This window comes from Streptopelia decaocto (genome assembly GCF_964273445.1).
Source record: "Streptopelia decaocto genome assembly, chromosome: 1".
Lineage (NCBI taxonomy): Eukaryota > Metazoa > Chordata > Aves > Columbiformes > Columbidae > Streptopelia > Streptopelia decaocto.
In genome coordinates, this window is record NC_138663.1 from 118,751,317 (window position 1) to 118,766,996 (window position 15,680).

Sequence of the window (15,680 nt, forward strand, 5' to 3'; positions counted from 1 at the left end):
AGAACAACAGGACGACTTGTCAAAGGGACTTTGTGATGTTCTGGATAAGACTTTAAGAGATTTCCTCAAGGGGCAGAGGGAGCAAACCCCACAGTGCCCGTCTGTGTGTAACCACAGGGGATGGAAGGGCCCCACACCCCAGCCCCACCGTTGGAAGCCAGTACAAACCCTATTTGCTCAAGGTTTGATGCAGTCAGGGAGAAGAGAATGTTTCTTGTATAATAATTAAAACAACCCATACATTGCATTATGAAATTTTGCATCATTTAAAGCTGAACGTGATAAAATACTGCTTTGTCAATAACAACAACAACAAAAATCTTCAACTGGAGGCATAGTAACAAGCCTGCAGTGATAGAAGGGAAGAGAGAAGTATTTTCTAGTATTTACTGAACCAGCCACTTTTTTTTTTTTCCTTTAAGAACACTTGGCTGCACCAGCATCTAATGTAATGCTTGTCACTGCTCCTCATTTGACATGCTGAGTCACTACCTATCTCAATCTTTTATTAAAATCAAATAAATGGCCCCCGTGGAAGGACAGCAGTGCATACCTTTATGCCTGGAGGAGGAGCAAGACCCAGGAATGAATAAATAATATTTTCTTCTTTAGCAGAGAAAAAGGATTCAAAATCCTAAAAAAAAAAAAAAAGAACAAACAAACAATAGAGGATTGGTAACAAAAATCAAATCAAAAGCACAGGAGGAAGAGACTAGCCCAGGCAATTCTTTCTTGTATTGATGAGAATGACAATGCACTTGTACAAGCACCCACATTATCTAAGCCCCAGGAAGAAAACTCAGATAAAGGGAGTTTCGCACTGGCTGGCAAAATGCACAAATGGGCAAATCTCTCCAGAGACTTACACTTTAATTATGTCACATCCATGTCAGAATCAGATAAAATTAAGCGTCTCATTTTAATGTGCCTCAGCTGTACACACCAAAGCAAAGCTATTCCCATTTAAATGTTAAAATAAAACTTGCTGTAAATAAGAATACAAAACAGATCCTCAAAACCCTGGATAGCTTCATAGCAAATAAAAGGCAATAGACTCCATTACAGCACAGGTGAAATGATGAGGAAAACGTTTCTTTTAAAGAAAGGCACTCTGGTTAGAAAATGCAGTTACTTTTCAGATAAACATAGCAAACAACTGTGTTGTTTCCTCTGACATGTAATTCTGTGATTCTGTGCGTATGCAAATCCAAAATATCTTGTTCACACGTGAACCAAAGTTATAAATCATTACATTAAATGCCCATTTTCTCTTCAGTGCTAATATAACTGAAAAGATTTTAGGGATGGCTCCTATCCTACCATCTAGAACTTGCATGGTCTTTACTGTATTCACCTGTACAGCTTTCCTATCAATTAAGGAAGCTCTGATATCACTAGCTTGTTATTGGGAAGTTCATAACTAACACCTTACATGGGTAAAAATCCACATGTTTTCAACACCTCAACAGAAACTCTGGTCATAAGTGACCAGCCCACAGCCAGACAGCAGCTCTGTGTAGGACAGCAGACTGAATGCATGTCTCCTGAATCCTAGACTACTATCTTGACCATGTTATCATCCCCCCTCTCATCCCAAGTCACTCCAAAAATAGAAGCCTGTAAATAATAAGGTGCTGACTCATCCTTGAGACTTGTTTGTAAAGCTGGGTTAGGACTTGAGCTGTTTTATTGTGCTGTTCTAGTATTTCAAGAGAAAAAATTATTGGCCAAAGCTAATCCTAGGGAAAAGCTGAAGCAGATGGTTTAGAAGTTACCTTAATATCAACAAGACTGGAATCAATGTCATTTCAGTCCAGTTTGGAAGAGGCAACATAGATTAAGAGACAGGGTAAGTCACAACCCATTCCACTGATTTATCTAAGGAAGACAGATGAGCTTTCACGCAGACCTAGTTACAGGCAGTGGGAACTGCCCAGCGCTGGGAGAAGCCCCAGAGCACATTTTGCCCTGACCACATAGAACACCTGCTGCTGCTACAGGCCACCCGTTTCTCAAAGCATCTCTTTGCTGTTTTCATGTTGCTGTAGGGTTCTCCTTCTCATCTAACTCAAGCCTGCCCTAAGTATTTAAGAAAGCCAGTGTCCAAAGTCTAATCCATAAATTTAGGAGCAATACAGCAAATGAGAACATGACAATTTTCTGCAATTCAAAAGGCTGGAATTTGACATGGGCCTTTGATAGGCCAGAGAAACATGGGAAACATGGTACAACATATCAATAGCTGGGAAACAAAGAGAAGACTGTAACAAGAAAGGGCCATGAACTGGACTCATTTTATATATCTTGTTAATTCCTCCTCAGAGGAAAATCAGCAGATGGCAAGTGCACTAAAAATCTCCAGAGACATGTAGCCTTGTAGATAATGAGACCCCAGGGCACAAGCAAGACGTGTGAATGACCAGATGAACTCCTTATCAGAACAGGAGACAATTTTCTATCATATCAGGTATTCCTTGGTAATTGGTAATGTAACAATGACATCCCACAGTAAATGTGGTATTTTGCAGTATTGGAAGGTCACTTAAGCCTGCTTACACTGAGGAGTAAGCTATTGTGTATGACTACAGTGACCATGGAATAGTTTTTGTATTGTGTATTTGCACTCTTACCTTCCTAATGGTGACTCATTCATACCTCCACTTGGTGAATGACCAAAGGTAATTGTTCCCAAGGCAGGTAGTAAGAAAAACTAGCAGTAACAACTTATTGCAAGTACGCAATAATATTGTAGCATATGAGAAGAAATAAACGATCTAGGCAGAGAGTAGTGGTGTCATTTGCCTTTGGAACTAGCCTTTGAAAAACACAGTGAAATGTATTAAAAAAAATACTCCATGAGTTTTTCTTTATGATATGAGGGCATATGCACATATACTCTCTACACTATCCTCCTTTGGATGACCACTGCAGAAATGCCAGACAGCAAAACAGGAAACTCCATTTGGACATCAGCAGAAAGTTCTTCCCCACAAGTGGTACGGTACCAGGTCAGAGCGCACAGAAAGGGCATGGAAACATCATCCTTGGGGACTTCTGAAACTCAAATGGCCAAAGCCCCAAGCAACATACGCTAACTTTAAAGCTATCTCTGTTTTGAGTGGCAGTCTGGACTGCAGACCTCCAGAGGTCCCTATGATTTCCATATATTTGACTTTAGCAGCTATATGAAGCATCAAATGAAAGACTTACCTAATAATACAGAGATTCTTTAAAAAAATATGTACATGGGTATTTTATTCTATGGATTTCAGTTTACAGAGGAAACCACAGATTTCATCTTACAGAGAAAACCAGAAGTTTACATTTCATTTCTTCCTCAGTTTTCTAGGGTTTTTTGTTAAGCAAAAGCAGAGACAAGAGCAACAGAGTGCTCAATATATTTAGAAAGTGACACAGATGCAGACGTCTGTCTAGACATGAGCAAAGAATCAGCTTAAGAAAAGAGCAAATAAGAACATAATTGTCAACACTGATGGATTAGAATGGATACTTGAAATTCATGCTATAGCCAGGCATACAAAATGAATCCATTTCTAATCTTTCTTCAAGTGGCAATACCAAAGATCTGAAAGAAAAATAAGATCCAAGCTATTTATAAGATAGGCTTAAGCTTCTCTGACCTCGCAGAAAAGCTACTCACAGTTGGTATATTTTCATGAATGCATTTGTAAGAAACCTCCATTTTACCATAAAAGTTAGGAAGCAAAGCAGCCCCTCAGGGTCAGCCAGAAGATGTAGATACTTTTATGTATCAGGGGAAGAGATTCGCAACAGGACTGAATTTACTTGCTCATTATGTCAGTCTATCCCAGCACATGAAGTCTCCTCACCTGTCCCCAGTATCCCCTCTTTGCTTAACCCCACCCCAAAATTTCACTGAACTGCAGAACAGGAGACTGGAGAAGATCTCAAAGGCCCATTTCTCCAAGGCAGGAACCACTACACTGTTCCCAATAGGTGTTTCTCTAATCCATTGGTAATGACCTTTAATGAGACAATCTCCTGAAAACTATATATTTTTTCCTGGTGTCTGACTTAAACCTTTGTTGCTGCATTTTTTGTCATTACATCTTGCACCACCTCCAGTGGGTGTGGAGCAGAACATATTTTACAACATCTTGGAACTATAGGATAATTCAGGTGGGAAGAGACCTCAGGAGACCATCTAATCCAGTCTCCTGCTCAAATCAGGGTCAATACTGAATTCAGACCAGTAATTAATTCCTTTTCCTGCAGTCCTTAAAATATTTGAAGGTTGTCATGTCTCTCTCCAAATCCATCTTTCTCAGGATGAGGAAGGAAATCTTTTATCTTGAATTTTCATCTCCCAAGGCCAGAATGCTGCTAATGTGTATATATGTGCACATATGTGAATGGGAACTAAACATACAGGACAATTGATAGGAAGGAAAGTGAAGGAAAACAGTGATCTCAGAAAGGAGAATGAGCACAAATGAAATGTAACAAGTTTGACCTTAAAAAAAGGGGTACTTGGGAATGAGGAAAGAAAAAAAAAAAAAAAACTTGGGAAGGAGAAAAAGAAATAAAAAGAAAAAAAGGAAAAAAAAGTGTGAAGAGCTTGAGTTGTTTAATGCAGCAAAATGAAGATTAATAGAGAATTCGATTCCCATGTATTAATACATTGGACTAGAGCTGTTTAAGCTAAAGGGTGATTTTGGCTATCAGGAATGGGTATAAACTGGCTGCATATACCCAATTCGAAGGTTCCTAGATACCACGAGACTGAGGCCCTTGAAGACTGTACTAACAAAAGCAACAGATTTTAAAGGGACTTTCATGAATTCAGGATACTGGACTGGAGCCTATGACTTAGACAGATCTTTGCAATATTCAGGCCTAATTTTAATGAAGTAGCTGAGGACAAAGGAACTGGGACACAGGAGAAGCATTAAGATGTAACATGTAAACCCTAAACAGCACAAAAGAGTTCTAGACTTCAGAATGATGGGTCTGTTGGACCTGCACATGTTATGCAGGGAAGTACAATGCAAATCCCCAGCTTTATGTTGTAGACATGTTACAGAAGACTTGGAGGAATTTTGCACTAGTCTGCCAGCCCCTGACTGTGTTCTCAATCAGCCCACATAATTCCACTCCACAGTCACTGTGCAGCTCCTTTACAGCACTTTCACATCAGGAGAAAGGTAAGGCTTGTGTACAGATATGGATCTCCTTACCTTATTTATTTGGAAATAATGATGCTATAAATTGATCTTTACTACGCACCCACTGGGATCATTAGCAATGAGCTTTGAGAGCTGGGTACATTAGAATTCTGGAAACTTTTAGAGTACTTGAAAATTTGATTAATTTTCAAATCAGTAGCTGCAACTATTTTCTGGACCCCTTTGCACATGGAGGTGTCTTTGCAAATTACTCCTTCTTAACTGAAATTGTTTTCAAGATGTAGATGGTTTACCCCCTGAAATAGCTTCAGACATGGAGTAAAACCAGTATATTTGTCATTTACTGGCAACGCTGACCAGCTGTAACACTTTGTAAGGCAATTACTCTTTAATTCACTGCATAACCTCTCCAGGGAATATGAGGAATATCTATTGCAGCATTGGCTGCCACAAAATCCAGAGTAAAATATATCAAATTATACGTTTTATTGGTGCAGATTGGATGTTGAAATGCACATGAACTCTAATTTACCAAGTTCTCTTTTAAGATTCCTATGAGAAAGTGAGTAAACAATTGCACCGCATTATTCATACAAGCAACTTTTGCTCTGAGAGTACTGAACTTAATTCTGAAAACTTAGTGGCATGTAAATCCCTTCTCTCTCAAAACAACCTTTGCAGTAGTTCACACTGGATTTGTGGAGTAACTTAAACCTGGGCTCACTATGTGATCTGCGTTTCAGAGTACTTTGCAAGTTCATTTCAGCAATCATATCAGAGTACTTTCCAGACTATCTATTTCTATCCAGACTATGAGAAAAAAATTGTCTCAGATATCTCTTTTGATTCACAATCCTAATATTCATGCTGGTACAGTATTATCTATCACTGATTTGAACAAACTCTCTGAAGAGAAATAACCTGTTACAAGCATATATGAAAATATAAAAGCATCTGATGAGTGTTACAATTTCTGTTATAAAGAGTTGGATATTTATTGAATAAGCAATATAATTTCAATAATTCAAACCACATAGCAAAACTATTCCAGTCAACTATAACTCCTATTTTTTTGTATAGCATAATAGAAAAGATTCCTGTTCACAACCCCTGGTGCCTTAGACATCTACTTGACTTCCTAGCAGCCCAGCTGAGTCAAAGAATCACAAAATGGTTGGGGCTGGAAGGGACGTCTGGAGAGCATCTAGTCCACCCCACCCGCTAAAGCAGGTTCACCTGGAGCAGATCACACAGGAATGTGTCCAGGAGGGTTTTGAATGTCTCCAGAGAAGGAGACTCCACAACCTCCCTGGGCAGCCTGTTCCAGTGCTCTGGCACCCTCAAAGTAAATAAGTTTTAGCCCATATTCACATGGCACCTCCTGTGCTTCAGTCTGTGCCTGTTGCTACTCATCCTATCACTGGGCATCACTGAAAGGAGTCTGGTCCCATCCTCTTGACACCCACCCTTGAGGTATTCATAAGCACTGATAAGAGCCCCTCTCAGCCTTCTCCAGGCTGAACAGACCCAGCTCTCTCAGTCTTTCCTCATAAGAAAGATGCTCTAGACCCATAATCATCTTTGTAGCCTGCTGCTGGACTCCCTTGAGTAATCCCTCATGGTCCACATATGGCTACCCTGAGATTTGGTGTGAAGAAGCCATATTCACCCAGACAGCACTGCCTTTGGTCTCCAGGAGCTGAAGTGAAAGTGCAGGCACAGAGCCAGCAGCAGGACCACTTGTGAGTGAGCTACACAGCAGGAGGTAGGACAATGTGAGAGGAAAACACTGAGCTCCTCACAGGCAGCAAACTCCACACCTTGCAGTGAGCTCTGTGTCCTCCACAGGCTCTGGGTCTGCAGGGGAAAATCCATACGGTCTGTTCAGCAGAGTTTCTCTAGCCAGTTTTCCCTCCATGTATATTTTTCTCTTAAAACGGAATAATCTTTTGGTTTATTGCTGTTCTGTGCCTAAAGAAATGTTTTGTAAGAATTGTTCTTTCAAAGTGAATCTCAAAGTGTTTTAAGGAGTTGAACACTTCCTACTAATGGAAAAGAGTCACTTTCTGTGAAAGAAGACTCTCTGAAGATATTTGAATTTCCAAACAGCTCCTTACCCCACAGTACCGCTCCTCATTGAAGATCTGCGGAGGGAGGGGAATTCCATTTTGAGGCTTTTTTTCACCCGGGACATTCTCTCTCATCCATTTCCTGTTGTCTTCATCACCTGCTATGTCCATTTGCTGGAAGTCAATCTTGTTGGCCTCTAAAAAGCCTACTACTTCTTGCTGCTTCTTTTTGATCTGGTTAGCAAAGAGGAAAAACAAAATTCCTTCTTTTAAAAGAAAGCTGTTTTCTAAAAGCAGTTGCTATTACAAGCAGAACTAATGCAAGTATGTCAGGTTGGGTCCACTACTCCAGCAGCCCCTAAACTCTTTGAAGCTGGGATTCAGCACTGCTTCTCAGCACCCAGAGCTCTGCCATTACTTCCCCCCACCCACCTCCCAGCCTCTTTCTTTCCTCCCTGGAAGCAGAGATACCTTCAAGAAACAAGGCTCAGCAGAAAGCCTCCTACTGTTCCTGGATCTGTGGGTGTGGTGTACAGATACTTAAGCCAATCCTGCCTAAAGTCAATGGAGGTCTGAGAATGTACGTAGTCTCCTCAACATGTAACAGTCTCATTTTTCCTACTCATTACATACAACATTTAGCTTTCTGTGAGCCCCATGTTTCTCTCTGTCCCTGTTCATTAATGCAACCATAAGTAAATAAGTGAAAGCTCAGTGGAAACCCAGTACAGCTTAACTTCTGTGCTTGAATATTTCCAACATTACAGAGTGATGTTCCAGTTGGACCACAAAGAACATATTACGTACAAATAAAGCACGCTATACACAGCTTCTGCGCCACCTAAAATTCACGTATGGTCCTTATTCAGTTTGATGCCAGTTCTGCATGGACTGAGGATGCAGGCATCAAGCTTACAACCTATCCCTTTACTCTGAAGATGTACTACCCACTATAGTTCTCTGCTAAAGGAATGATTCTCCTAATCGATACCTAAAGAATATTGCTGTTTTGTCTGTGGCTGACTTGTCTAAGAGCTGCAAGGCCAAACTTTAGCCCTACAAGTACTGCAGCATTCGAAGCAAGCGCTGTTTGGACTGATCTGTACAAATTCTATCAAACTGCTCTTTGGTCACAGAGAACTAAATTACTCTCTAGCACAACCACGTTCCAGACATGACTCTCTTCTCCTCCCAGTTGTGCTACTCCATGCAGTGTCTATATAGTGTCCTAGATAGACGGTGGCCAGAATGATGTATCAAGGTCATTTTTACATACAAGCCATCATATGATTTGAAACCATGTCTTCCACAAGTTAGGCATCTGAACAACTGATTTTAAAGTGACACCGAGCTAGTGTAAATCAGTCTGAGACAGATAACGAGACAGGAAAAAATTCATGGATTACATATTCCTATAATCTAATAAACTTGAAAAGATGAAGTAGAGTGATAGCCTACTATATTGGAAGAATGAATTTTTGTGATTAAGAATAAAATTTATTTTTCTTATTTAAATAAGGAAGCATCTATCTACGCAGCTATGGTTGCTTATAAAAAATAACAAACATAAAATGCTGCACATTTTTATGGTAACAACAGAGGTTTATGGTGAGATTAAAAAAGTACATCACTTTGAATGGAAACACTAATCCAAAGCATTCAAAAGCCATGCAGCTGACAGACCTCAAAGGTGCTTATTTATGTATTTATTTTCACTTTTTAAACAGAGGACATTTTCTTAATGGCTATTTAGCTGCAGAGTCATTTGCAGAACACATTCAGGTGGCAGAAAGGATCATCTGAGGGACTTCACTGGAGGAAGTGGCAGGATAATAGTCATATAAATGGTTAATAAAATCTGCAGGAGCCGGTACTAAGAGTTTCGCCACATGCTCTGAAAGCCAGTGTACTCAAGTGCTGTCAGCTGCAATTTCAGCGTCAGCTTGTCTCTTTGGACACAGGCACTGAAGTAGATATGGCTCCTGGAATAGCTCTTGCCCCAGACAGATAGTGCCTCTGAGGAGATAAAGGAAACTGAACTACAGATTCTGTGCTCCCTTGCTTACATTTGTAGCTATACATTTTAGAATTAAACCCAGATAAACAATTTTTCTTCAGGCTGGGGTTCATAATAAACAGAAGGTTCAGACACCACCAGGACTGAAAGCAAAAATCAGAAGAGGATTGTGTGAAAGACGAATGTTAAGGAAAAATAAAAAGTTACATGTAATTATGCCTATATAATTCTGATAACAACACTAAACTATGCAGAAGTATTATGTTTTCAGGCTTATAATTACTAGAGTTGAGGCAGAGCAAAAAGCTGGGACACACGTTAAGTATGAAACCATAAAGCAAGCCCCTGCTGTGGCTGGCACTAGGTAGCTGGGCAACCAAAAAAATCTCTCCAGCAAACAGCACTCAGAAAGGGAAATCTTCAAGGACATAACAACCCAGAGGACATGCAAAGGTTTTCCCAGAATGGATGAGATTGCAGGAGCTTGTTTGTGCTTTCACTTGTCTCTGATGATACTGGAAAAATTCTGATTACTTGGGCATATACTCCCTGGAAAGTGGTGGTGAGCAGAATATATTCTCATCAACGTCATTTTCCCTTTCAACAAAGCTTAGGTTCCACCATCCCTAGCTTCTAGTCTGTTAAAATAAGAAAAAACTGTTTAAAATAAATATTATCTTGCTAGAGTGTAAGAGCTGCAGATACTATTAGTTTTACCTGATGCAGAATTAAATACTATTATCTAAACCTCATAACCCAGAGTGTTTGTGTTGATCAGCTGCCTATGGCAGAAGCAAACAGTACATAGTGAACAACCCACAGCAAGAGGAACATTAATGTTGGTAGGCGGAGTTGCTGCAGCTCCTGGTTCTAACACCGCACAAACAACCTATTTCTGATAATTATTTATCACATATTTAACCTCTGATTTGGCTTGAAATTGATTGTAATTTGACCTTCAGTTTATATATGGCTAGATTCAGAGTCATGGATGACAAACTCCTACTCTTTTTTTTAGAGGATATAACTGGAATGTTCTGCATTTTCCTCAGTCTTTCTTAGTCCTACAGATTTGAAGGTGGGAAAGTTGATAAAATGTCGTTTAAAAAAAATGGGAATAAAAGGATTTTAGAGGTACCCTAACCATTAGCAACAGTAAGCAAGACTTTGGAAGACTTCCTCAGTGTAAGACATGAACCCCCTTTCTCTCATAACTCATGGTACCTTAGAACCATTTCTAAACACCTCTGTGGCTAATAACAAAATTATTTTTTTACTGCTTCTTTCAAGCCAAGCATTTAGTACTTTTTAGTGATATAAATGTCCCCACTTCTCCTTGCCTTAATGACTAGTTCAATATCAGGCAAGTTTGGAGCAGAAAGATAACAAAGCTGAAGTTATTTAAAATAAATTTCTGAATCACTGAGGGGGAAAAATACAGACTGAAGATTTGTCCTAGAGCCACAGTGAATTATATCATTCAAGCATTAACCAGAATTTTACTGGGTTCACTGCATTCACTTTTTAAAAAGTATTTATTAACATGATAACCAGCTGCAATTAGTAGGGTGACTGTGCAGTACATAGAATAGAAACACTTTTCATTCTTTACACCAGCGAAGGCTGGGCCCATCTTATTTTGAAATTCAAAATGAACAACATGCATTTGATGGAGAACAGCCACAGTGAATAGAGCACCACTGCTACTAGGACAATTTAGACTTCCAATTTAAGCTCTTCAGGGATTAAATTCATTCTTCTCAGGAAAAGCTGTACAAGGCTGATATAAAATTTGTTTTTAATAAGATTTTAGTGAAATATTGGGCTTTGCGCTGGCTCCTTGCATGAGTGAGTTTTATTTTATATATACAAAAACTCATTAAAGGTTCATTGAAAGGATACCTTCCATCCATTTTAATCAGTAAATGTGGAAAACTACTCCAGCTGAACATTGTGTTTACTTGGCATTACAATTACATATCAGTAATCTGAACACACGCTGCCTTCTGAGATTGCTACAGCTATACATAGACCAAATACACCAGAAAGGAGGAAATACAGAGGCATACTGCTATGTAAAGATGCCATACCCTTCCTTCCCGTGTACATCTAGGATCTGACTAACAGCTTTCGTGGGCTGCTAACGTACAGTGGAGATCGGCATTAACAAGCTTAAAACCTATTACAATTCACTGGCATTAGCTATCTCTCTTAGTGGTAATAAACCTCAGTAGCAATGCTTAACAGTCCAAAATGGCTGGGTAAAGCTGAACATTGCCCCATGTTCAGTGCAGCATCCACATCCCTCCTCTGCAGCCCAAGAGGAAAGCAGTGAGAGCTGCTGCCTGGGAGGAGACACACGGAATGTGTACAGCAAAGATCTTGGTTCGGCTGGTGCTAAATAGCTGATACGCTTAGTTTTAATTGCGTAAGTGATCTCTGAATGTCAGTGTCTAACCAAAGCACTCATACCACTGCCTCGCTGAACTACAGCCCCTACACCTGGAGTGGCAGCAGCTCATGCCCGTGGCACAGGAGATGATGGTGGCCCCAACACACCCCCCCACACACACATTTGCACCGGGATTTCAGTCACAGTCACCATTTTTGCCAGAAAATGGATGAGTGGCAAAGGAGGTAGAGACAACTCTTTTCTGGACAGCCAAAGGAGACCAAAACAGGAGAACAAACAGGAGCGAAAAGACTGCCAAAGCACTGCATATGGCAATTTATAAAGCTACTTGAGCAGTAACTGCCAGATTACAAATTACCAAATTTGCAGTTTCCAACCCCCTCTTCATTTTTCCCTTTGGATTTGAGGTTTCATATTACACACAAAAAAAAAAAAAAAAAAAAAAGTAATGTTAAAATGTCAATAGTACATTTAGAGTGTTTGCTTAGCAATAGGCTGGCAAGACAAGGTGATGAGAGAACTGCAAACATCCTCAGCTATACTGCAATTTGAATTTCAGTGAGTGAGCCCCCCATTCATTTTCTGGAGATGATGGCCCCATGAACAGTGGGTATTTTCTGGACCTTTTCAATTCTGAAAGCTTCTCGAAGACACAGAGCTGGTGTCAGAGAGAGATGTCATTACAGCTATGTGCAAACCGCAGCCAGTTTGTTTAGCCATGTCACTGAGAGTGAGTGGCTGCCAAAGGAAAACTGCAATCTGAGCTCATCTGGGAATTGGATATAAAAGGAAACAGTCCCTTCCCAGTTCCCACCTCCCTCGGACTTCCAGCCTCCCTACTATTCACATGCCCTTCCCTTCATCTGATAGACTGTGCTGACAGCTACAGCAGTAGATCTCAATACTAAAAACATCAGCATAGAATTTCAAGAGACACATAACACACACACAAAACCCTCAAAACAAAACCAAGCCAGGGAAAAACTAAACAAAACAAACAGCACCAAAAACCTAGGGAAAGGGTGGGGGATAGGGAAGAAATTTTTTTTCTGCATAGCCTTATTCAGCTTACTTTGTCTCCAGGTTGTTTCTTTGACACAGTTCCCCTTTTGCAGGAGCAGTGTCCTAAAGTCTCTATTAAAAACAAATACATAAATTTCTACTGCAAACAATCTACCTTAGCTTTCGTGCACATACAATATCCACTTTTTCCTTCTTCAGTGAATATATATTCCATATATTTTTCCAAACAGAAGTAAATCTATTAAATGACAGATCATTTATATGTAAATGTTATGCCTGTAGTAAAACCTCACGCGCAAGCAAGCCTGCACCAACAGGAATTCTCTACATCTTGAGCAGCTTTCAAGAATAAGGTGTGCAATGCAGATCAGAAGAAATCCAATGGATTTTGGTTTTTTTTCTGCATGCAAACTCAGGTTGTCCTGGGATTTTCTAGGCTAATTTACCAACCTGATCCCAGCAAGAGAGAGGAGTTATGTTAAATGAGACACCTACCGCTGTAGACCCCGAAGATGTGGCTACAAAGACTTTGATCACCATGTTAACAGTGATGAAAATGAATCAGCAGAGCACGCCTGCTATCCACAAGTCACCCCAGTCCCAAGAGGAATGCAAGCACTCTGCAACTCCTGGGCTAACCCCGGTTCTAAATGAATGTCCCCCCCGGACCACCCCCCCAGCAATCCAGCAGCTTTGGCCTCTCCCTGGGGTCCTGGGTTTTCCCACTCCATTGGCTCTTCAGTATTTTGGGACAAGGAGCCAGTAGAGGATTGGTTGGTAAGAGGAGCCATAGCAAGGGCTTTGCACCTGCCCCTGGCCTTATTGCATTAGATTGACAGGGTAACAGTCCAAAAAAGGCAAAGGAGAGTAGCGCACCAATGAGACAGGGCTGGAGAAATATTTGGGAGAGGGGGAAGGGACAAGTGAGAAGGGACAAGTGAGAAGGGACAAGGGACAGGGAGCAGGAAACTTAGTGCCGGGGGCGATCACAAAGCTGTCGGGATATGTTTAAGGTTGCATGAGCACTGGCACAGCTGCCTCCTGCTTGAAAGGGCTTGTGCCTTTTCCCTGGGCACAACAAGGTGGCTTCAGAGTTGTAGCTGCAACTTTTACATTATAAATGGGGAAGGGGGCAGGGGAGGGCAAGGGGAGTATAGATGCAGAAGTAATTATAGCAGAGACCATATTGAAATAAGTCTCGGTTGTGAACGCTCTCAGCTTTAAAGAATTCAGATCATCACCCACGCGACAGGGCTCAGGGTCGTCTCTGAAATAAATATGTGTCAGTGCATATTGAGGAGAGTGATTCAGCTGATTCTATGTATCGAGAACTTATTGTTGTATTTTCTCCTTCATTCTGCATCACCAGTGAAAATTCCCAGGGCACATGGTTTAAGAGGAGGTCCAAAATATTTGTAAAAAATACCCCATTTTACAGCATTGTCCAGGATGCTCTTTTTCCATCTGGTTGTCACCTTCTACCCCAGACATAACTTGGTGGCTGCCTGCATGTATTTGCCTAAGGAGGTCTCTGAGCCTGAGAGGTATTTTAAGAATGTTAAATGATAACAGATTACTTTTAGATTTTAAGGGCCAAGTTTGTTTTCTGCTGTAAGTGAGCAACATGCCACTGAGCTCAGTAAAGCTGATCCTGTGTCAGAGGTGGAACTGGCCTAAGTTTTAGAAAGTGCTTACACACATTTAAAATGTTAAGACTGAATATAGCAGCATCTTATCCTGAAAATACTTAAAATGGAACATAATACTTTATTTCCAGGATTTATTAGGTAGGACTGAATGCACAATAGTAAAGACACTCTTGAAAGTAAGGGGTTTTTTGTCTTTGCAACCATTATAGGCAGCTGGAAATGCAGTATTCCATGTATGGAACAGGGATCCTGAAAAACTTAACTGAAAACTAAAAATAACAGTATGGATGGTTTGCACCATTTACTGTGGTTCACCATCTGTCGTTTCTTTTTTCTCTTAAGAGGCAATAGGAGATCTAGCAAAAAGAAAAGCCTGTTAGAATCGGGTATTTTCAGAGTATTTTCCTGTAAAACAAACAAAAATAAAACACTACCTCTGTGCAAAAACATAAATTATTGCCAGAATTTATTATAGGTGCTTGTTTCTCAGGAGATTTTGTATGTAAGTACAGCCAGGTAGAATCAACAGAAATTTTTGGCCATTTGATACATACACTTTCCAAATTAATTTATTTGGTTACTTGTGCTCTGAATAACTGCAAACAAAGAATGCAGTGGTCACTGGCTTCAAAGCGATATTAATAATACTCAAAGTGGTAAATATTTGCACCATCAAATGTCCAGAGTCAGGACTGGGACAAAATTGCCAGTTAACACTCTTTCCTGTTCTACTTCACACCTGAAATGCCCACTAAGCTACACAGGGAAGAAACACAATGCAGCCCAAAGCTTCTGCCCACCTGGGGCTTGGCCGGTGAGGACTTTATCACAGAATCACAGAACAGGGATTGGAAGGGACCTCAAAAGATCATCTAGTCCAATCCCCCTGCCAGAGCAGGAACACCCAGATGAGGTTACACAGGAAGGTGCCTGGGCGGGTTTTGAATGTCTCCAGAGTAAGAGACTCCACAATCCCGCTGGGCAGCCTGTTCCAGTGCTCTGTCACCCTCACTGTGAAAAAGTTTCTTCTCAAATTTAAGTGGAACCTCTTGTGTTCCAATTTGAACCCATTACGCCTTGTCCTGCCATTGGTTGTCACCAAGAAGAGCCCGGCTCCATCTTTGTGACACTAACCCTTTATATATTTGTAAACATTAATGAGGTGACCCCTCAGTCTTCTCTTCTCCAAGCTAAAGAGACCCAGCTCCCTCAGCCTTTCCTCATAAGGGAGATGCTCCACTCCCTTAATCATCTTTGTTGCCCTGCGCTGGACTCTCTCCAGCAGTTCCCTGTGCTTCTGGAACTGAGGGGCCCTTGTGGCCTTCTTGGCCACAGGGCAAA

The 15,680-nt window shown here is 40.7% G+C and overlaps 1 protein-coding gene across 2 annotated transcripts in view; it reads right to left on the minus strand.

Annotated features, from left to right (window-relative positions):
- Positions 1–13,341, minus strand: part of LOC309436163 (adapter SH3BGRL-like) — a 29,034-nt gene extending 15,693 nt beyond the window's left edge. The window contains exons 1-3 of one of the 2 annotated variants that reach the window (XM_082045137.1): positions 13,186–13,341; positions 7,286–7,471; positions 554–634 (exon numbers count right to left, since the gene is read on the minus strand). In XM_082045137.1, the coding sequence (XP_081901263.1) occupies positions 554–634; positions 7,286–7,471; positions 13,186–13,230 (312 nt within the window). In that variant the 5' untranslated portion in view covers positions 13,231–13,341. The remainder of the gene's footprint in view (positions 1–553; positions 635–7,285; positions 7,472–13,185) is intronic. The other variant, XM_082045138.1, reaches the window with a different exon arrangement.
- Positions 13,342–15,680: the final 2,339 nt, after the last annotated feature.